The sequence below is a fragment of the Lycium ferocissimum genome, chromosome 7, assembly GCF_029784015.1.
Source record: "Lycium ferocissimum isolate CSIRO_LF1 chromosome 7, AGI_CSIRO_Lferr_CH_V1, whole genome shotgun sequence".
NCBI lineage: Eukaryota > Viridiplantae > Streptophyta > Magnoliopsida > Solanales > Solanaceae > Lycium > Lycium ferocissimum.
In genome coordinates, this window is record NC_081348.1 from 9,209,818 (window position 1) to 9,233,345 (window position 23,528).

Genomic DNA, 23,528 nt, shown 5'->3' on the forward strand with positions numbered 1-23,528 from the left:
ATTACATCAACTACATTCTCATACGAGGCATAATCTTTGAAAACTATTGCATCGATTGTGTAATTCACAAAACGATTCTCATCGTTCCAAATCCCGGAATGTCGAATTACTGCCGGTATGGTAGACATTTTTTTTTTGAATTCAGTAGTGCTAATGATTATCAACAACTTCAATGTAAAACTACTCGTTGTATCATGAACATCAAGCTCGAACTATTATTTACCTTCGAAATTCGAATTAGTCCAAACGATTTGATAGAACAACTCCAAAAAAAAACTCGTAGAAACTCATACGAACAACAAAGTATTCGATTGCGACAATCTAAATTAAAATCGCAATTGATTTTGAGATGTATTCGAACGTATTCTAGATGTTTGAATTGAATTTATCCGTTAGAGGTTAAGCTCGTTTTTTCCGTTTTTGAATATTATTTTTTGAATTTGAATTTGAGTAATTGTAATCGTAAAAGAATCGTGTGATATTTTGGAAGCCAGTCATCGAGAGTGATTCTAGGAAGATTTTACTTAGTTTGCCTTGTTTAGAGATTCCATCCCACGATTTTAGCAAAATTTAATAACTGTATTCATGAATACAGTGACACTTAATAACGAATACAACATGAAACAAGCGCTTAGTTTAGCTATATGTTTGCCACGAAAAGTAAATAGCTAAACTGTAGCTATGCGGAAAAAAAAACCCCCAAATAGTAGTCATTTATGAAATTTTCCCTTCAATAAATTTACACCTATACTATGTTTTTAGTTTGTAAGTTGCCAAAGGCGGATAAATTTGCACCAAGGGCTAGGAAATCTGTGTTCGTAGGCTACTTAGAGACTTAGAAAGGCTACAAGCTATATGACCTGATTGATCATGTGTTCTTCGTAAGTAGAGATGTTAGCTTCAGAGAATATCAGTTCCCTTATGCACAATCTCATGATTCTGCCTCACATGACATGTTTGAGACCTCAGTCATGACTCATGACAACGTTGCTCCAACTAATGATGCAAATCCTATCACATTAAAGAATGTCAATACTGATTTGATCACTGATGACACTGGTGTCGCACCTTATCTATTGCCTCAAACTCTAGGTGTTGCAGATGATGCTCTTGATGCAGTTTCATCAGATCCTGGTGCAGAAGCACCAATGTTATCAAAAGCAAAAAGTCCAAAAAACCTCTAAGGTCACATGGCGCTTTAAGCGCAAAGCGCAAATAAAGCGTGGACTTTAATGAAAAAAGGCGCAAAGGTGCAAACATACAATATATATATATATATATATATATATATATATATGTTTAGTCCAAGACTGATAACAATAAGCATGAATAATAAATATATGGATAAAGAAATTGTAAAAACATTACAATAAGGTGGAATATCAATTATCTAGTGTCACCTCATCAAGAGGGGCTCACTGGCAAGGAAAAGTATGTCTTAGAGCCTTGATGATGACACTGAAGCGCACATAAAGCGAGGCGAAGCTCTCAACATGTTTTGAGCCTCGCTTCAGGGCTTAAGCGCGCCTTTGACAACACTGAGAAGCAACAGTTGTAGACGGGCAATTAGCAAGATTGCCCCTGTCTTGGGGTGGTCTTTAATTTTTGGCCCTTAAATCGCTGGTCTTTAATTTTTATCCTTCGGCACTTTAAGTAACAGAAAAGTGGCCGAAAATACCCCTGACATCAAAAAAATAAAAAAAGAAATTCGGATCTATGATCTAATTTTGCAAGGCAAGGTTTTATAGAAACTATCCCTTGTCCGGCATAGTTCTGTAGCATAACTTAATTTCTATAGAACTATGCCGGATAAGGCATAGTTTCTATGTAACTTTGCCCCAATAGGCATTTTTCTATAAACTTATGCCGGATAGCTTAATTTCTACAGAACTCTGCCGGACAAGGCATAGTTTCTATGAAACCTTGCCTTGTGATTTTTTTTTTTTACGGGTTTTGTAGACCAACAAATAAGGGTACTTTGGCCCACAAATTTTCATTAAATGAGAAGTAGGGGCAAAAATTAAAGACTAGTGATTTGAGAGGGTAAAAGTTAAAGACCAGTCCATATGAAGGACAATCCGCGCAAAAACAAAAAAAGAAGTTTAAGATTCATTGCCAGATGTAACTCTCGGTAATACGATCATATAAATCTAATATTTTTGACATGATGTAGAGATATAATGTGAAAATAATGTGAAAACACACAAATATTTCAATAAATATCAAATTTAAACACATAATTTTAAAAATATATTGAGTCAGTACTAAGAGCATTAAAAATCTAACATATAAAATTTAAATCTTGAATTTGTATTTGCTAAAGACAACATTGATGGAATGCAGAAGTAAACCCAGCTAGGGAGTAAAATTTCCCAGGCCTAACCTTATCTTGGACCTCAACTCAAACTTTTTTATATTCATAATATATATATATATTATACACCAGGTATATATTTGTGACTATTTATTTGAGCGAGCGGTTACTGAAGGTAAGTTCACTTTCACCCATTACAAAGTTGCACAATATAAATTTGTACGTTATATATCTTTTGGGTATAAAATTTACATAATTGTATATCCGATCGGAGGGTATACAACAATTAAAAATTTGAATCACATTATTATATACTCCTACTATTAAGGTATACTAATGAGAATTGTATACCCTGAATGTATAGATATCTTTTGGGTTTGAGAATTTTACACTATATATCACTTGGCCTAAGGAGGCATGCCCAAAGTGTAGCGGCAACAGTGTGGTTCCAGATGCCATCGCTAGACAAGCACTTCGACTGCCTTGTAGCAGGTAAAGGCACAGAAAATTTGTCAACAATGTATATCAAACAATTTTAAAAGAAAAGTTGAAAAAAGTAAAATTTGCTCATGTCCAAACGGGTCCTTAGAAAGATAGCTAGAGAAAAAATGAGGAGAAAAAAATTCTAACTAATTGATTTCACATATTTATTTGACACCTACAGTTACAACTATTGTTTTGGTAAGTAAAATCACAAAATTGTTTTGGATAATTAACTAGATCAACAACCCATATTAAGAATAAACTCAAAACTTTTCTAAGTACTTGAATAACCTTTCTTAGCCAAAAATAAACCTACATTTTCTCTATTAGTCAAACAATCTTCCATTCTTTAATTTAGGGATTTATTTTTCATTAAGCATATACCATATTTCTCTCTCTTCGATTAGATCACACTTCTCACTTCACCAATTCCGTACAATCTCTCTCACTTTGATAATTTGTGTCACTATCGCTAATCTCCAGTTGTGTTTTCATATTTTCTGCCCTACTGATTTTAATTGTAAAAAGATGAAAAAAAAATGGAAGATTGGTGATTTTGTCCATCAAGATTTATCGGTCTTTCTTCACTATCGTTCGTTATATAATCACTATATAAAATATATGTTTTAAGACAAGAAAGAGACGGAGAAAAAAGTCATTTATGCATTGTGTAATTCGTGTATAATCAGTGTGTGTGTGTGTGTATTTAGTATATATATACATTATATACTGATTGATTTATGCATGTAAATGTTGAAGTCATTTATATGTTGTGTAATTCATATATAATTATTGTATGATATGTATATAATTAGTGTGTATACATTATGTACTGATTATACATTGTATATTAATTATACATCGATTTATACATTTATTATACACATTATTTTTCTGAAATTTTTGGTGAAGATGTGGTAAAAAAAAAAAAAAAAACTGCCTTCTATCACCTTAAGTTTTTTCAACATTGGGAACAAATCTTTTGGAGATACGAATTAAGTAATTTTAGGAATTAATTTTCTTGGAGATAATGTAGGAAACCTCTCTGATTATAGCAACAGTCTTAGAAGGAGTGTTTTATCTTTTCATTTTTTTTACTTGCTGGCTTATATAATTTAGGGGATTTTACATAAATGATTACAGTTTTGGGGTTTAAAATTGGGCATAGCTACATTTTCAATATTTACATGGCGTAGCTACTTTTTTTTTTTTTTTGATAGGTGTAGCTACTTTTTTTTCGCTGTATTCATTTTTTTTTTCCTGTTGTATACATGAATACAAATGTTTTTTTCCCCACTATATTCATGAAATGACTATCTGTATTCATAAATGGGCTCGCTATATTCATGAATACAACGAGTAAAACTAAATACATAAAAACATAGATACACCAAAAATTAACAAATACACCCTAAAAAATGAATACAGTCTAAAAATTTAACAAAAAAAAACTCAAAAAAGTGAATATGATCGCCGTATTTGTGAATACAACAACACCAACCACTAGTTCCATCCAGATCTGCCGACGAAAAAAATGCATACAATCTAAAAATTTAACAAAGGGCTCAAAAAAGTGAATACAATCGCCGTATTCGTGAATACAACAACACCAACCACTAGTTCCGGCCAGATCTGCCGGAAATTTCACAACAACAGCCCTTATGCGCCGCCGTGGTTGGCGGACGACGATTACCGGCCAGATCTGCCAGAAATTTCATAACAACAACAACAACCCTTCGCCGGAGTTTGTGGCTAGATCTGTCGTGTTTGGGCATAGCTCCGTTGTTGCTCCGGCGTGTTTGTGGTGGCGTCGTTGTGGGGTCGTCGTTGGTGGCCGGCCGGAGCTTCGGCGGCTGTCCATCGGCCAAGCAGAAAAAGCAGTCAAGATTTTTTTTTTTTATAAATAATAAAAATAAAGTATTCTACTTTAAATATATATGTAGCTATTAATTATTTTTAACATATTACTCTTAGCTATATGATGTAATTAATCTAAACTATAGCTACGAAATATAAATATGTATTAGTAGTTAGTTATGCCACATAGATTTTCCTATAATTTATGGCTACAGTTTGTAAGACCAACTAAAAGTAAACTTAACTACTGGGCTAGGCTATTTGTGTTTTCATGGGCAATTGGCAGGAATGCCTTATTACGGGGTGGTCTTTAAGTTTTGCCCTTCAAAATGGTGGTCTTTAGAGTTTGCCCTTCGCTAGGGACCGCTTGGTCACGGGTTCAAACCCCCACTCAGGCGAAAATTAAAAAAAAAATTCGCAAGGCATAAGTTCAGAAAAAAGGCAGAGTTATAACTCTGCCTTAGGCAGAATTTGCAAGGCAGAAATTCTGCCTTTTTTTACAACTTCTGCCTTGCGAAAAAAAATTTAAATTTTTACTGAGCGGAGATTCGAACCTCGCGACAAGTGACCCAGTGATCCAATGGGTGAAGAAACCTTAAAGCACTACAAATTTGCCAAAACTTAAAAGACCACCCCAAATAAAGGATAATCCACGCAAAAAAAAAGTGTTTCCTTCGCTATAAAGGATATATTTCCGAGCGTGAGGCCTAATGTGTAACTTTCCCTTACGATTCACCACAGACAATGGACGGAAAGGCAGAGCCCACGGTCCAACACACCAGCTTATATTTAGTTACGGTAAAACATAGTCGTTCATAGATTTACGGTCAAACATAAGTAGTTCATAGATTCTGAATTTTCCATAGGCAACGGAGGGGACAAAGGACGAGAAGTGAAATATGAGTATGCCAATTACTGCTTCTACAACAATGTAAACCTCGTTTTTATTGTTCTCGTTTCTTTTATGATTGATTTCAATATTGTAGTCAAAACTAGTTGTTGTAATTAAGCATTGTTAATGGCTGTGGTTTCTGATAAAAATAATTCCAGTTGCTATGAAGGTGAAGTTCTGGACCGTCTACTCACAGGGATTAAGAGGTAAATTTATCCATCCTTTTCCCGGTTTCTCAAGTTGTCGCTTTTTTATTTTGCCAAAAGATGTTGACGACGCTCGCCGCAGGGAGATAGCGACAGCCAGAAACTCAGACATAGCTTTACCTGAGAAAATTTGGTTTAAGGTTGGTTCCCACTCTCTTCTTTATTTTTATCTTTTCATATACTTCAAACCCAATTGTTGTCCACCATCCAGCCTTCTCTTAATAAGAAGATGACTAGGAAGGAATACTGGCAGTTTGCACGCTGCTACCTCCTACCAGCACAAGTACAGGACAGTCCGCTAAAATTTAAACTAAAGCCTCATAATTTTCAATCCACTTCATGGGCCACTAGCCACTAGGCCACCCAAGGGGTGCTTAATTAACTTAATTTTGCTCCCGGAATTTGCTCTACCGATAAGTGCAATCGTGTGATGTGTAGGTTAGATGTACATCACATGATACAAAAACAAAAGCTTGGTATGTAAGTGGAGAACCCGCGTAACAGAAGGGTAGAAAAGTGGATTCATTATCGACCAACTTCATCAGTTATAAAATATTACTCACAAACCACAATTAACTTTTTCTATTTAAGGAACAGCCTTTTTTCATTTTTCCATTATATAGGATGCTAAAAGGATTTGCTCTCTTCAACTCATACTCGAGTTGCCAATTTGATATTCGTGCAGCAACAGTTTTCGGTAGGGGTGAATGAAGTAACGCGGGTGCTTGAGAGAATGCCCCCCATTCCTGCAAATCAACGCTCATCACTATCGGCTAAATTGCATTCTACTCGACTTCAGGTTTTAATTCGCCTACTCGTGATTTTAACCTTGCCTTAAAAGTTCCTGTTGGATCTATATGATTGATCTTCAAAGTGTCAATTCCTCCTTGTACTTGTGTATTCTCCCAATTCAATGCCTACAGGTATTGCAAGTTCTTTTGTATGCTTAATTTGTTACACTCTTTGACATTGTTTAGTGTGGGTATTTAGGTAATACTAATAGCATCTGATTGTCATCCACGGTTACTGACCAAACATCTGGAAAGCTTGGCTAATTCAAAAAAGGTACCAGTTGTATTTGTCAAAGACAAGAAAAGAGGTTCTTTGAGATTGGGTGAACTGATAAAACTTAAAACTGCAATTGCCATTGGCGTGAAGGTAGGGGAATTCTACTCTTTTTTTGTGTGTGTGCATATTGAACTGGAATTTTCCAACTTCAAATGTGTGATATGGTATGCTCCATGCAGGATAAAGGAAACCAGTTCAATCAATTTGTCAGCACCGAAATGCTTTCATAACTCTTCATACAGAGATTTTGATCTATTGTGTATTGTGGAGATGCAACTGATAGTTTTATTACAAACCTTGTGAAAGTGATGTAATATGTAGTTCCAAGAAGCTTTTATCATCTTTACAATGACATGTACATCAAGGGAGACTACTTACATGGTATTGATGCCGAACTATATAACATGTTGCAGAGGCCTGCTGAATTATATATCTTAATGTTAGCTAAGTTATGGCTGCTTGATTCACAATGTATCAGTCCTGTGGGCATTTTCTTTGCAATTGCAAGTGACTTCTAGGTTGCGTCGCACTAGAATTATGTATTGGGAAAAGAACCAACCACACATGGCTTCTGCTTTCTCCAAAAGAGTCGATTCCAGAACAATGTCTTATGTGCTAGACTGTGAGCTAACAGCTGATGGAGACGGATTGGTAGCACCATTACTACCCCTCCCGTTCGTGTTGAGTTTGTCCACCTTGTCACTCTTTTTCTGGTCTTGCGGCTTCACCATGACTGGTTTAAACTGACAAAAGAAAACAAATAATAAAAAACAGGTACAGACTTGGTCAATTGGGAGGAGCAAAGCAAAAGATTGCATCCTCTACAAAAATTCTTGAAAATCTCTAGATCTCAAAGTCAGAATACTAACCTGATAAACAGCATATATGACATTCCTCCTGATCTGTGCCATCATCTCAATGAAAAGGTTGTACCCTTCAAGTTTGTATTCAATTAGTGGATCCCTTTGTGCATAACCTCGTAACCCTACAGCCTGCTGAACAAACTTGAGTGCTTGCAAGTGTTCTTTCCACAGACGATCAATGTTGTTCAATATTAGAAACTTTTCTGCTTCTTTCATCAAACCTGGAGCTTCTTTCTCCACGATATCCTAAATGATAGCAATGAATATCCAATAATAAGAGGAAAAGGAAGCAAATGAAGAAACAATTCAATACCCCGAAATATCAAGAGAAACTGAGATATTCCCCTTTCAAAATCTTCAAAAATTGAGTATGGAGCTCACAAATGTCCTAGTAATTATATGTCCAGCCATATGCCTTTTCTGTGAATGGTTTCTCTTTTTCTGTTTCAAAATTCTCGGTGCATTTTTAGTGTTGATTACCAAAGTCTAATCTATGTAGAAGGATTATTATTTAAGTTAAACAAAACATGATAAGTTTGGTTGCAGCAGTATGTCTACAGTTAACAAAATGGAACTTTTAATGTATTTAACTTTATCAAAAATGTATTGACCATACACTTATGTGATATAATAATCTGATGAAAAGATATTGATCAAAACATGTGAAATAATCTGAACCAATAAGGTACTTATCTTGGCCAAGTTCCCAGAGCAGTGTCTGTTTGATGCCCTAAAAAATCAATCAACTAGACCTCTTCCCAAAATAGTCTAAGTTGACCATGTGAAATCATCAGTATTCCTCAAAAGACTCATTATGATTAGACCATTTCACATTGAGCATCAACCTATAGTAACCACTCTTATCACGCAGAGTGGATGTGCAAGAAAAAGGGGGAAACAATTTGAGATAGCATTTGGACTTTGAGGCCACCCTTCTTTTTGGTTCCATTTTCACCTTGGCAACATGCACCCTATGAGATGGCCCAAACTATCTAATGATTGTAAGCGTTTAGTCACATGAAGGACTTTTCTATAAATAAAAAGAATTTTAAGGGCTACACCACATTTCAACTTGATGTGGAGTATGAATTTTATACCTTATCAACAAATGAATTTTAGAACTGTGTAAACTGGCTCATCTAAAGGCTAAGCGTTGTATTAATTTAATTTAGGCCCTGATTCTCTTTCTTAGGCCAACTGTTTGACCCACTTGAAAATACTCTGTTGAAGGCTGCAGCTGGACTTAAAACTTAGGATCTCTACCAGTAATGGTACTTATTGAATAGGGTGAACTGCGTCATCTGAGATCACAAATTGTTAGAAAGGACCTTTTTTGCGTTTAGGTCCACAATAGAATACTAGTTTTTGGGAGAAATGAGAATTACTTTCATATTCCTTAGAATTTATATTAAGTTGACCTGCCCTCTGATTTAGAAATAACAAGATCCTCCCTTTACAAGAGATCTAACAGATTATGTGAAATGACCTTTATTTTAGGGATGAGAATTTTCATCTCACATTAATTAGGTAAAACATAGAGAAAGTACAAAAGCAAAACTCTCCATGTCTGATCCTCTGACCCCTACTCTGCTGGTAGGCATTACTCCATCTCTTCCAACCAACCTTTTCTTTTCAAATGCTTGGGTGTTTTAAATACTTGAGGATAGAATCCATTTATTACGTTCATCTTGCAAGCATCAGCTATACTCAACCTAACAGTGGAAGTAGAGCTGCAAAGAAATTTAGGAAATGCTTTGGCAAGTACAATCAAAGAAAACTGACCCTCTTCTGGAGATATGCTTCGCGTCCACGTAGCTGAAGATACTGCTGCAATTCCTCATAAGTTGAACCATTAGTCGCCAACAAATCAGGCGTCAAATCATTCAGCAGATAGCAGTACCTGTAAAGGTCAAGCAGCTTAGAGTAGAACCGTAATATGACAGTACTATCCAGAATTTGGATGGACATTTGGGTGAAATGGAGGATAGGTAACAATAACTATGAGAACACCAAGCCCACAACTGGTTACAACACTCTTTAGATGACAAAGCCTTTCCTTTGATTCACAAATACCAAAAAATGCATGAAGTCATTAACAAAAAGACACAGTAAAGATTCTTCACGAGATTATTACTGTTGGAGCTTTGAAATAAGCTTCTCGAGATCCCAAATTTCTCTTGGAGCATCAGCACCAATATTTGCCTGTAACATTTGAACAGAAAAGAAAAAAGGATGTTACTAGTTCAAATTTAAAAGAACTGACTTTTACAGTTCGGAAATTAATAAATCCATATACCTGCAGGATGTCATTCATTGTTAATTCAGCATATTCAATAAGGAGAGCTTGGAGGTCATCTGCTTCCAGGGCCCTTCTTCTCTCGGTGTATATCCGATCTCTTTGGCTATTCAATACCTCATCATACTCAAATAATTGCTTTCTGATATCAAAAAAGTAATTTTCTACTTTCCGTTGAGCTTCATCTAGTGCTTTTGTCAACATCTTTGATTCAATTGGTAGGTCCTCCACTCTAAAAGCTCTCATCATCCCCTGAATGTTATAATATAATAATTCCTTACAAGAAGAACCATGAAGTGGTCAATGGTTGCAGGTTCAACTGTTCAAGTCCCAACGGAGGTAAAACACTAGGAGATTGCTTCCCATCTGTCCAAACCTTAGTGGACAGAGTTACCTGGTACCTATCTTTGGTGGGAGGTAGCAGGTACTCCGTGAAATTAGTCGATGTGGGCGAAAGCTGGCCCGAACACCACAGTCATAACCAAAAAAAAAAAAAGAACATAATATCTAGAGCACACAGTTACTTACCTGAATCCGATCCCCGCCAAATATACGGAATATGTTGTCTTCAAGACTAAGGAAGAAGCGGGAACTTCCAGGATCTCCTTGTCTACCACTTCGACCACGCAGCTTTGCCCATATAAATATTACAATCAGAACTCCAACAGAATAGCTATGAACAACGGGATGAAAAGTACTATCGGGTTTGTGCCAATGTACTGTAATAGCAATATTAAAATCGTACCTGATTGTCAATTCGCCGCGACTCATGTCGTTCAGTCCCGATCACATGGAGCCCACCAGCCGAAATAACCTTTGCACGTCGAAATAAATAAGTCGGAAGAATATACAATCAAAGGGAAAAAGGGGAAGACACTTTCTAGGGCATAAATTGGGTCAAACTTGGAGGCTAGAGCTACTTTTTAGAGGAAGGGGTCCTTTTATATTGGAGTGAGTTAGTTTTGGGTTTGGGGGGTGGGCGCAAATGGAAGCTGAGAAAACTTGTCCCGTAGAAATAACAGAAAATTCCAGTATTCTCATTTTTTTTCTAGCGCCATCACCTTATTAAGTTTTGTTTCCTAAACGAAGTTAGAAGATCAAAAAGTATATTTATATTTGAGGATGAAGTTACATACTAATATGTATCATATTTCTTATTGTGTAAGGAGGCGGGCGAGGACGTGAATCATCTTCTGCTACAGTGTGGGCTAACCATGAGATTATGGTGGAATATGTTTAGGTCGTTTGACACTCCTTGGGCAATGCCAAAAACCATGAAAGAGTTGATGTCCAGTTATAAGAGGGGGAGAAGGAGGAGAAGACGATGGACTTGGAATGTGGTGCCGCTTGCGCTAATGTGGGTAGTTTGGAGACAGAGAATAGGAGAGCTTTTGAAGGAGTAGAGTCGAGTTTCTCTCAGTTGAGGAGTAGTCTACGTTCCCTTATTTTCTTCTGGTGTAATCAGAAAGTCACTTGTTGTATAGATGATTGGATGGAGTTTGTAGAGAATCATATTGTGTAGATTCTTTACTTTTTGGTATATGGTATACCCATTGTGTACCGTCAGTTTGGCTATGTTTATGAACGGAAAAACTTTTACTTGATTAAAAAAAAAAAAAAAAAAATTCCGCACACTGCCTCATTTTTTCAGCCTCAATCAGATATATTGCACCACAGAATCATATATATGTTCAGCATATTCAAGCAGCAGAAACAAGAGATGTTCATGCTGAACTGAAGGCCGATAATATATGAAATGGAAATTTCAGAAGTTTACATACAGTACGAAATGAAAGAGGAATACCCAAGATAATTTAAAAGAGCAGAGATTACCTGCTTTTTTTCTTCCTCAGTGTAGACTTTATATTCTCCAACAATTTCTAGAAAAGCACTACGTAGCTTCGCAATTACTTCATCTTGAACAGGACCCTGCGACATATATTATGCATTCGAGTAATCAAAAACAATAGATTCTATGTATTTGTTTTCGCAAATATGCTTGAGTTCATTGTATCTCTCCAACCCTTCGCTCGGATCTTCACTCTGGTGCCGCAACCGTGTCAAAACGACGTGGGTGTGGGATCCATACCCGATTTGGTCAAATGATTTTGGGTACTTTGACCAAAATCAATAGACAATGATTTCTGAAATCAAAACAAAAGCTAGACCTATTGCAATAGCCATGTCATACCAAAATAGTAAAGATGCATCTGTACTTAATAATTTACAGATTCAAACTTGCCCTCAAAAATTCGTGCATTATTTTCCTTCTAAATAGTCCACTATAATTTGGGCATATTTTTGTAACTCTATTTTTAGATATTTGAATTATTTTTAGCCGAATCCCAGTACCCGTATCGATACTTGGATCCATACCCCCGAATTTTAAAATTTAGATCATGAAGGATCCGACCTCTAGATCCGCACCAGTATCGGACACCCGCACCCGAGTCCGAGCAACTTAGCTCCAAACAGTAGAAGGAAAAAGTAAGAACATATTTTATAATTCGAAATATTTGGAAGGCGTTTTATCAAGTTGGATTTTCAAGAGCTTGGAATAATTAATATGCTACAATCTCAGCTTATTGGTGATTTCAATTTAGGATTTTCCTCTGTAAAGGCATAACTTGCCACGGGCTAGCTATCCACATTGGACATTAATATCACTCTGCTTGTTATAAGGTTTAGAATACCAAAAGGCTATATCTCCAGCCCATGAGTGCTAGTAGATATACCTCATCTTACCATGAAATCCATATATATCTACTCCTAATTCTTTATCCTTGTCAAGGCAAAGATAATCACAGTATAATTAATTCGTATTTTAACTTCACCTTTTCACAACAATAAGACAATCGTTCCTCCGCTTCTAGTTCTGTTAACGATCTTGGACTCCACATTTTGACAGCAACTTCTACTGCTTCCTCAGCCAGCTTGGTCTTTTCTTTGGATAGTGTGCATGGGAATAGACTTTCATTTACCTGAATGATTATGTGGATATCAATCTCATAGTAAATCAAAATCAAAGAATATTTCTGAAGTTGCTTTACAAAATTAGACTCAAGACTAACCTTCCATGTCCTCTTTGGAGGAGGTTTCTTTACAGAGACAAAAACTCCTTCAGCTGGTCTGACAACTCTGCAGCAATCGTATTATTCATAAAACATTGTAATACTTTGACGAAATGGCATATTGTAAGAAAATAGTTCACATTAGCCAGTGCTTTAATTCTCCGTCTAATGATCAATTTTATCATCAGTATACACTAGTATTGATTTTCCTAAATGACAAATTAATTAGTGGACAACACAAATTCCGTATGCCACCAACTGCTATAAGGAATACTAATCGTTCCTCTTAGGAGAAAAGATGTCTAATTCTTATGCAATGGCATTCAACTGTGCATCTATTAACAATTCAAGAGAACATAAAATTATCCATGGAGCAACAACCTTGGCATTAATATTTCTCGCAGCTTCAGTCTTGCCATGAATTCTGCATTACCACCAAGAATTATATCTGTCCCACGACCTGCCATGTTAGTTGCAATGGTAACTGCACCAAGACGCCCACTCTGTGTCACAATCTCAGCTTCTCTTTCCACATTTTCTGGTTTAGCATTCAGAACCTTGGATAAACAATGTCTATTCAAAAATCTTTAGAGGATAACTAACTTGGGGCACTTGATAGTACCCAATAGAAGTTTAAAAAGATATATGAAAAATCAGCATGAAAAGGAGACGGTAATTTTCAAGATCCTTGCTTTTAAGTCATATTCGAACTTTAGAGCTCACCTCATGGGGGATCCCAGCTTCACGCAACTGCTCTGACAGTGCATCACTCTGCTCAACACTGGTTGTACCAACCAGTACAGGTCGCCCTATTTTATGCATTCTAGAGATCTCTACAACAACTGCTCTCCATTTGCCAGAAGTTGCGCGAAAGACTACATCAGAATCATCCTGGAAAAAGGGAAAAGAAGGCGACAAAATTATTCACAGATGAAAATTTCACGTTCGGAATTTTTTTGAAAATGAACTGGCAACGCTAAGAGCACACAGATTATCATGTTGATATTCGTGTCATTCATGAAAAAGCTAACAGTTTAATATCTACTCTTCGCAATCATTAAAAGACCTTTCCACTAAGAGTGAGAAGAAGCCATATTGTAAAATCTATCCAGATGGTTGCCAACAGAATCAGACCAAAACCTCAGTATTGGTTATCCACTATCAACACAATATGGGCAACTACTCCCCATCAATCTTCAGGAAGAACTCCCCTCCACAAAAAAAGGTGAACTACGGAGCTTGCACAGCATAGAAGCATCACCATGATCTGTGGTAAGTCAATAGCAGACAGAAGCCCCAAAGTTTTTGAAGTTGAAGGCCTCGGTGGTGGATTAATTCTTTTGTAACGCAAAACACCTTAAGATTATTATACACTTGTTTTCATCTCATCTCGATTTTATGTACCTTAGAAAGTCCATACTTGGCACATTACATGTTTGCTAGATTGCCTCATTAAACACAATATTTAAATGTCAAACTTGTCTCTTATATTATCTTGAGAAAAACACAAAATCAAGAGTTGCTCGAAAGTTGTGCCATAGAAGTAATATAAAAACCTAAAGGTTTCGACGACTTGTCATAAATGCAAATAAAAGTGCCAATACCCACTATCCAAGTATAGTTGAGATGGTGGATGAATTGTCTCATTCACCTATTCTGTTGAAAGTAATGTACTTTTAGGGCATAACAGCTACTTGGAATAATCTGTTAATAGATTTCAAGCTATGTGGCATTCGTTTTACCTGCATGTGCATTAAACTTTTGGGTTCTAATTGCACATCAACAGTCTACCTCATTTGCACCTGTCATCAATGAATTTTTTTCATTTTGCCTATTCTGTTAAGCTTGTTGTACTAAATACTAACTTTCCCTTGCATACTAGAGCTACTTGGAATAATTAATAGACTTCACGCTAGACATTTAGCATACACTACACTGCATGCAGATTAAACTCTGTTTTTGCACACACTAAATGAATGCTTGGGGTTTCTAATGGCACATCTATAGTCAACCTAATTCCTTCAGGTCAAACATTGTTCTTAAAGAACTGGAATACTCTCATGTTCACCTACCACAACGTAGGTCTGAATGCTCTTAACCCTTTTGAGGTCCTTCCCAGCAACTAAAACACTCTGAGACATCACTACTGTTATCCTATTCCTGTAGTCTTTTTCTCCCTCCCAATTCACCTCCATTTGCACTCTGAAGCAGCGGATATAATGTGTTGCGCTTCTCAGTATCTCAAGCAGCGAACGAATATACAGATTTATTGCACAGCCTGGTAATTGCATAATGAAATTTTAAGGAGCATATGAATACACAAATTTCCAGGACAGCCTATTAAGTTCAGAACAAAAATACTATTCCACATCACTATTTTTCTTCTTATATCATCTCCAGCACCATCGAAATGCACAGGCTATTTGCTATCGCCTCTTATACATTGGAAGCTCCGAACCACAATGTTTCTCCTACCATCTGTGTCTTTAGCTCAATAAACAGCACATTTTCCATTACCTCCTTGTTTTCCCCCTTTTCCCATTAACATCAATATATCACTCATTAGACATCCACTCTCATTTCAAAATACTTGGTTGAAAAATATTCCCTGCATGTGGTGAGGAACCTGAGACAATTAATCATCTGTTCTTGCGCTGTAAACTGACTGAACAACTATGCAGGATGTTCCTCAATTATAGGGGGATTCTCTGGACCATGCCAAGTAAGATAGTTGATGTGCTAGTATGCTGGAACAGAGAAGGCAGTAATGCAATTCAGAAAATGAGATGGAAGATTATTCCAGCTTGCATTTGGTGGACATTTGGGAAGAGAGAAACCAAAGATGTTTCGAAGACTATGCCAACCATTTCCAGAAGATTAAAATGAAGTGTTTAGGGTTGTTCTACTTTTGGTATCTATCACTCATTAGACATCCACTCTCATTTCAACAGTGAGGAACCTGAGACAATTAATCATCTGTTCTTGCACTGTAAACTGACTGAACAACTATAGAGGATGTTCCTCAATTATAGGGGGATTCTCTGGACCATGCCAAGTAAGATAGTTAATGTGCTAGCATGCTGGAACAGAGAAGACAGTAATGCAATTCAGAAAATGAGATGGAAGATTATTCCAGCTTGCATTTGGTGGACAATTTGGGAAAAGAGAAACCAAAGATGTTTTGAAGACAAAGCCAACCATTTCCAGAAGATTAAAATGAGGTGTTTAGGGTTGTTCTACTTTTGGTGTAAAGGAATAGGTTTAGAAGATAATGAATCAATCTCTGATGTTTTGGAATCTTTGTGAGATGACACAGGATCAGATGCTCACACTTTTGTAATCTGTAATTAGGGGGGCTACACAGTTTTGTGTAGTCTTTAACATACACACACACACACACACACAAAAAAAAAAAAAAATATATGTTACCTTCTCAAAAAAATAATAATTCCCTGCATGGTTATTCAATTGCATACAGCATCATTACAAGAAATATCATGACTGGTGTTGCAATTGAATAACCATTCAGAATTCGTTTCACTGCAAAGTCACTTTTACTGGTTGGACTGGGGACAGGTTAGTGCTTATGCAAGAGTTTAGAGAAAGGTACAATGCTAACACTATTACATAAACATTGGATGCTTTTCAGGCCCTGAGCCCAATTGACCACTTTTCAATGCTCAGCCAATTATTCACAGGGCCAACTGGGCTGCTTTGTGGCCTAGTCCAACAGCTATTTGCCTTAGAAGCTACAGTTCAGGCAATTATGTACATAACGAGAGCACTAATTTTAACATGCCAAGTATGTTACCATCGTCACGTTCTTACTGATGATACATAGACATATTTTACATGGAGAGTTGATGGATGTTGCAGCTATTACCTCTGAGTTTCATGTTCGCGTAATAAGAAAGAAAGCATCGAATGAAGAAAAATCAATAAAGCGGAAGCCATAATAAGACTTACCTTTCTTATCATTGGCTTGTTTGTAGGCACCATTGTTACTTTGAGTTTGTAAATGCTCTCAAATTCTGCACTTTCTGTTGCGGCAGTGCCAGTCATGCCACAAAGCTTTGGAAACTATAAGCTCATTAAACAAAATATCACAAGTTTTAGCTCCGAAAATGACAGATATCATTAAAACCCTAGACAAACTTAACAGAATGGGAATGTACTATATCTGCCAAAGGAACCCAACCTGGAGAAAGAAGTTTTGGTAGCTAATTGATGCTAAGGTTACAGTTTCATTTTGAATGGGTACGCCTTCCTTCGCTTCCACTGCTTGGTGAAGTCCATCACTCCAACGTCTCCCCTGAAAACATTTAATTGACTGTAACTACATATGTCGTTAAGAGGCTAACCACCAGCCTTCAGTCCGGCAAATGCTAGATGAACTTGAAGGGCACGGTATGCAGGTTAGAGGAAAACATAAGCCTATACTATTACAGATATTAACAATACACTGACGTTAAGCTATGGAATTATCTCTGCTAAGATGGGCAATTTCACATGCAATGGTAAGACAAAAGTAGAATCATGTGACTTCAATACATGCAGATTTGTACCTTTTATTGTAGTGCAACTTCAAAAAATAATAATAACAATAACCTAATAAAACAGAATGCCGCAAAAACTTAAATCCAAGGCAATGAATCTGATGGCATTCATCGGTGTAATGACATGAAACAACTCAAAAACTTGCAGTATGAGCAATTGATTAGCAGAGCTCATGTTAAAATAAAGGATAATAACTTCTGAGCTTGTGTACCCTACAAACTCCTGTCATCTTCTATTTTGCATTAGCACATCTCCCCTCACCCCCACCACACATCCCATTAAAAAGGAGGGTGAGGGTTAGCTGTCGCTCACCCTAAGATATACCATGGCATGCTCATGTACCAGAATAGTGGGAGATGGGTCTTGATAAGACTTGCATCTAACAGCTTAATCAATGCGTTTCAAAATAGGAATTGACACAATTGCACCTAAACATTATGCTATAAATTAAACATAAAACTTCTTTTAATTTCTTCAATTACTTATCCTAGTCTAGCTAAAACACTTGAAGCAAATCAAGTCACCTGCATGACTCGGCCAGTGAACTCATCTACTATAAGAACCTCCTTCCCGCGAATGATATAATTCACATCTTTAAGAAAAAGTTCTTTGGCTTTTATTGCATTCAAAATATATGATGCCCACTGTTGCCGTGGATCATACAAGTCTTTCACATCCAGAATTTCTTCAGCATCTGCATAACCCTGCTCCGTCAGTAAGACATTTTTTTGTTTCTCGTCGACCTGCAATTGCAATGGGAGTATGTAACTAAACCGATTTGCAAAACGCAGCAAGCAACAATATTATGTTCTAGTATGCAACTTTTGTTTCTAGAGAGATAACCAACAATATGAAGTCATAGCAAAATATCCCTAGTCAAATCTCTATCTAAATGAGAATTTTCAGCAAGAGCTGAAATCCTGTTTGTTAATGGATAGATCATCCAGCAGAATTCAATTCTCACCGTATAATGAATATCTCGCTCAAAGGCAGCTGCTACCTTAGCAGCTTTATAATACTGATCACTAGGTTTTTCAGCAGGTCCAGATATGATTAGGGGAGTCCTTGCTTCATCAATCAGAATTGAGTCAACCTCGTCAATCACACAGAAATTGAAATTTCTTATGACAAGCTCATCCACACTCTGCAGAGTAGAAGACACAATCACTTGGCCAGTAATACGTGGGAAATCCTGGTAACTTTAAAGCACATAGAACGTGAAGCAAAACATGTCAAACTATAACAAAGTAAAAGATTTACTTTCCGTGGCAAGATTATCTCTCAGGTAATCAAAACCCAGCTCGCTATTTGTCACGTAAGTGATGTCACACAAGTAATTCTCCCTCCTTTGCTCACTTGTCATGTTCTCTGTTCCAGTGAAAATTTAAGTTAGATTACTGAAAACCCTCCTCAGAAAACTAGAAAATGGAACATTACAGATACTTCAAATTAGCATTAAAAGCTAGCGATCAAAAACTGAGCATTCAAAGCTAACAAGAATACAAGATACTAGAAACTACAATGGACAAAAGATGACCCTTGACTCCTTGCAAGGGAAAAATTAGTTTACTATACTACTTGACGATCTTAACAACAAGAAAAAGTAAACACATGGACTATCCAAAAATATAACGACAATAACAATAATATAAGATTTAAAAATAGTGATGTGAAATATATCTAAACTTTTAAGTTTTATGGAAATGACACGTTGGAGGGAAAGAAAGGAAAAGAAGAACAAAAGCTAAAAGAATCAAATAATCACCATCACAATAATTGAATCATGCAATGTCTCGGTAAGTTAACTTATTCTTTGACTAAATAAAATTATAATTTCCCAATATTTATTAACCAAAAAAAGAAATGCTACTCCTTTCGTTCCATTTCATCTGCACTCCTTCCATTTTGGAATGTCCCAATCATGTTTAATATCATTCTACTTTTAGATTATTTAACAACATTCAGAAGTCTTAAAAATTAAAATTCACATAAATATTCAAATTTCTATAAAAGTAACTTTTCAAATAATACTTCAATATTTTCTTTCATCCAATCTACAAATCAATTAACATCTCAAATTTCATGCCCCGACAAATTGTGTCACGTAAATTAGCATGGATGGACTTTCTTTAGATAGAAATTAGCCCAGAAATATTAAGAAGAAATTAGGGCAGAATTTAAACTGGAAATTAACTCTAAGGAATCTTTTGGTGGAGCAACTGTCAGATAATAAAACATAAAAAATATAGAAGATACATAGTTTCGTTGACCATGGTATGAACTGATTATCATCCACGATGTAAGTCAAATGTCAGAAAAAATATGTGAAATAAAAAGTTATGACCTATAAATGGCTTACCGATAAGAAAAATATATCAGAATGCCAGAAAATCAGACAATTTGCAACACCTTAGACTAGCTATTCCTTTCTTTTTATTTGGAATAACTCCAATATGATTGTCATGTTCGGAAGTATATTGACTTCTTACCAGAAAATATGAAAAAAAAAAAAAAAAAGCACAATGAGTCATTCAACTTCAAATGTTCAGACAATTGAGATACTGATAAAGGCTAAAATGTAAAACCAGAGCGTAAAGAATGGGATCTTTCTATATTTATATGCATGCTTGGAGATATGTTTTAGTGGGTTCTAAGTATAGGTTTGCATTTCTCTTTCTTCTTTTTTTTTTCTTTTTCTTTTTATCTCAGCAAGTGGTCAGTTTTTATTACTAAAACTTAAGTCAATGATATCTTGTTAATTTTGTATTTCATAGTTAATTGGCAGAGCATCCAGTTAGCATGTCTTTCTATAAATCCCTTAACAATAGTTGATCCACAGGATTTTACTCTGGATCGAGTGGGATATGAGTTACCCATCGTTTGGTTTGCTAGCAGTCTGATTTTAACAATTTGTCAATATCAGCTGGATTATTGTATATGCTCCAAAAATATACAAAAAAACAAAAACTTTTTAGTTCCTACGACCTTTTTCATTTTTGTTCAAATATGGTAAACCCTGCTCTTATACCTTAATCACAGGAGTCTCTCTCATTGATTCAAAATCCAAATTCTGTTTAGGAATAGAAGTGCTATCGCTACTGGAAAATCTTTCTTTTCCTCCTTCAGACAATGTTCTAATCCTCCCTTATGGTATTATCTATATGAGCACAAAGGAACCACTTCACTGCTCTCTTCCTATGTTTTTTTTTTTTTTCCTTCTGAACTTCCACCCTAGAGCATTCTCTGATTGTTTTTGACATCATTCATTTAACTCCAACATATTCCATGATATGACCAACACTTGCATAAAATAAGGATTACAGCCACAAACGGTTGACATTTTACCCTGCTTTCTTGCACTCAACTAACGTAGATTCTTCTTCTCATCAAATTCTCTGCTATTAGGGTGCCTCCCTGTGCTTCTGCTTAGGGGCCTCGGCTGATCCTACTAGAGAGTACTTATGTACTCATCAATGGACGAATTTGATCTCGACACACAAATCGATGAAACTTTAAAACTTGGGATGTAGCTAATAAATAAGTGATGGAAAGAGCTGCAAGCTTAAAGATAGGAATGCTAAGATAGAAATAATTTTAAAAAATTGAGAAAGAGTAAGAAAGCAAGACATACGTTGGATGAGGCCAACTTTTAACCCTAGAAAACGGGGAACTTGACCAACCCATTCACAATCTCGGCGTGCCAAGTAGTCATTGACTGTTACCACATGAACTCCTTTCCCGGTCAACGCATTCAAGTAAGCAGGTAATATGGCAACGAGTGTCTTTCCTTCACCGGTCCTCATTTCAGCTATTTCTCCCTTATGGAGAACCATACCACCTATACGAGAAATAAAACGGAAAAAAGTGATATCACTTGCATGATTATCAAATAATTGCTTCATTTTATATGAGACTATTTCTTATATAACTGATGATGAACTAAGCAAGCCGTGAACAAGAAAATACCATTTATACCACTAATTAAAGGAGAGTAAGGTAGTTGAGGAAACCTTGTCAGATTTTTCTTTCCATAATACTAATCTGACTGACCCATATTGCGGGAGAAGTTTAAGAGGTCACTTCATAAACTAGGAGCTTATGTCCTTAATCACACGATGTTATTCTTATTTTCCACCATTTCAAATTCTTATTTTTTCACAGATATACATCACGTGCAAACAAAAATATGCTACCTTCAAATAGTGCAACACTTTGAAGAGTCTATTTAACAGTATGGTGGACTAGTTCATATTTAGTTATTTCTTAGAAGAAGCTCCTATTATCCAAATTCATACTCCTATACATCATTAAAGTCAGGAGACTTCTACCTATAAGTTGCACATCAAAAGGACGAAGGCCCAGAACCCTTTTCGAAGCCTCTCTGACTACAGCAAACGCTTCCTGCAAACAAATTGTACTTCAATCACATAAACAAAAGCTCATTCCAATTTTCAGTAAAAGAAAAATCTGAAAAATACTACTCCCTCAGTCCCTGCCTCTAAGAAAAAAATAAAGGCTTTTGAAACTTCTAAATCAAAGTCATAGACATTCGTATGGCTATAAATCATCTCATTAAGACTGTGCAGAAAAATAAGTGGGTTTCTTGTTTTCAGTGCGTAAGCAAAAAATAGTATCCTAAAAGCAATTGTATATAATCTAGACAAATACTATGGGAGATGGGGTAGGGGTGTGGGGTGGTGGTGATGGGAGCTAAGGGGTGGGGGGAACACAATCAATGTGGAATGCCACTAATGGAACTTGTTTTCCCTACTTCCATGAGGGAAGTCGTTTTCCTCATATTTAGAAACTTGTTTTCGTAGAGAAAATGTTTTCCAAGGATTTTCACCAACCAAACATTGGAAAATTGGATGTTTTCCTCCATACCGAACACACCCTGATGGTAAAATGACAAGTTCAAAGTTAAATTATTCCTAAATATAGAATTGTATCCTTTTTTTGAATGACTAAAAAGTGAAAGAGTGTCACATAAATTGAACAGAGATCAAAGATAACATTTTTACGAAGCCATATTTCTAAACGATGAACACCTGACATGGCATAATATTAGCAAAACGAAAGTAAAAAATATAACTGTGAGTTGGTTCAATTAGCTCACAGGTAAAAGTAAGTCCAAGGAATCTCCACGACGAGCCCTTTCTTGCAAAGCAGCTGTCTTTTCCCTCAGTTGAGAATCAGATAGAGCAGCCATCTGTGATTCCATCCCATTAATAAGTGACACCGTGGCAGCATACGTTTGCCTGGTAGACTCACCTGAATCAGAAGACTTAAAAATGCCTCCCAATAAACCTCCCAATGATGCAACTGGACTTATCACTCTCCTTCCGTTTCTTTTTTTCTGCCCAAAATCAACCAAACACAAAGGTTTCTCTCCTCCACGTAGCCAACTGCGTGTGCCAATTAAACCTCGGAATTTGTCGTCAGCAGTGCCACGGCGGTTGGCTAAGGAGGGAGGGCGGTTAACGGCGGCGGTAGGTGGTGAAACCACCAGCTCCATTAGTTCCGGTGGGAAATTTAACTTAGAGATATACAGCAAAGAGGAGGTGGTGATTTGGAATTAGAGCAGGGGGGGTGAGGATTTATGAGGAGATAACTGATAAGGCACCAATGGTCTACTTATACTCTACTCTACTCTACTACTAACTGCTAATGAACGAACCAAAAGTGTGTAAATTAATAACTAGATTTTAATGTCCAAAAATAAGATTCATGGATATTGGCTCAAATATTAAAAAAAAGTTTATTTTAAGTAAGTGTTGTTTATCAAACTAGGTCCATTATTTCAGCTTCAAACTTGAAATATAGGATTTAAAATATACTTCTTCCGTCTCAAATTATTTGAAGTTTTTTTATTTTACACGCCTCTTAAGAAATATTAATTAGGAGAGAGTTTTGACTACTTT

The 23,528-nt window shown here is 36.2% G+C and overlaps 2 protein-coding genes across 2 annotated transcripts; one reads left to right on the forward strand and one right to left on the reverse strand.

Annotated features, from left to right (window-relative positions):
* The first annotated feature begins 5,438 nt into the window (after window positions 1-5,438).
* On the forward strand, window positions 5,439-7,059 carry LOC132063283 (uncharacterized). Its single transcript, XM_059455758.1, has 6 exons — window positions 5,439-5,585; window positions 5,705-5,752; window positions 5,835-5,892; window positions 6,438-6,551; window positions 6,743-6,910; window positions 7,000-7,059. Exons 1-6 carry the CDS (start codon window positions 5,554-5,556, stop codon window positions 7,048-7,050), a joined length of 471 nt encoding a protein of 156 aa, XP_059311741.1. The 5' UTR covers window positions 5,439-5,553; the 3' UTR covers window positions 7,051-7,059.
* LOC132063282 (protein translocase subunit SECA1, chloroplastic) lies at window positions 7,060-23,247 on the reverse strand. The gene is made up of 20 exons (XM_059455757.1): window positions 22,724-23,247; window positions 21,936-22,008; window positions 21,239-21,445; window positions 18,872-18,975; window positions 18,572-18,751; window positions 18,132-18,350; window positions 17,249-17,362; window positions 17,017-17,130; window positions 13,774-13,941; window positions 13,432-13,607; window positions 13,051-13,117; window positions 12,814-12,960; window positions 11,813-11,908; window positions 10,725-10,793; window positions 10,508-10,609; window positions 9,980-10,231; window positions 9,818-9,885; window positions 9,466-9,583; window positions 7,690-7,929; window positions 7,060-7,563 (listed from the first exon to the last, which is right to left on the reverse strand). Exons 1-20 carry the CDS (start codon window positions 23,120-23,122, stop codon window positions 7,429-7,431), a joined length of 3,048 nt encoding a protein of 1,015 aa, XP_059311740.1. The 5' UTR covers window positions 23,123-23,247; the 3' UTR covers window positions 7,060-7,428.
* Window positions 23,248-23,528: the final 281 nt, after the last annotated feature.

Bases quoted from the DNA above. Each gene is read 5' to 3' on its own strand.
- LOC132063282 (XM_059455757.1), bottom strand. From the start codon at position 23,122: ATGGAGCTGGTGGTTTCACCACCTACCGCCGCCGTTAACCGCCCTCCC. The intron at 18,752-18,871 runs GAAAGTAAATCT...TCTACTCTGCAG, and splicing joins TGAGAGATAATCTTGCCACG to AGTGTGGATGAGCTTGTCAT. The intron at 9,886-9,979 runs GTATATGGATTT...CAAATGTTACAG, and splicing joins CAATGAATGACATCCTGCAG to GCAAATATTGGTGCTGATGC.
- LOC132063283 (XM_059455758.1), top strand. From the start codon at position 5,554: ATGAGTATGCCAATTACTGCTTCTACAACAAT. The intron at 5,586-5,704 runs GTAAACCTCGTT...AAATAATTCCAG, and splicing joins ATTACTGCTTCTACAACAAT to TTGCTATGAAGGTGAAGTTC. The intron at 5,893-6,437 runs GTTGGTTCCCAC...ATATTCGTGCAG, and splicing joins CTGAGAAAATTTGGTTTAAG to CAACAGTTTTCGGTAGGGGT.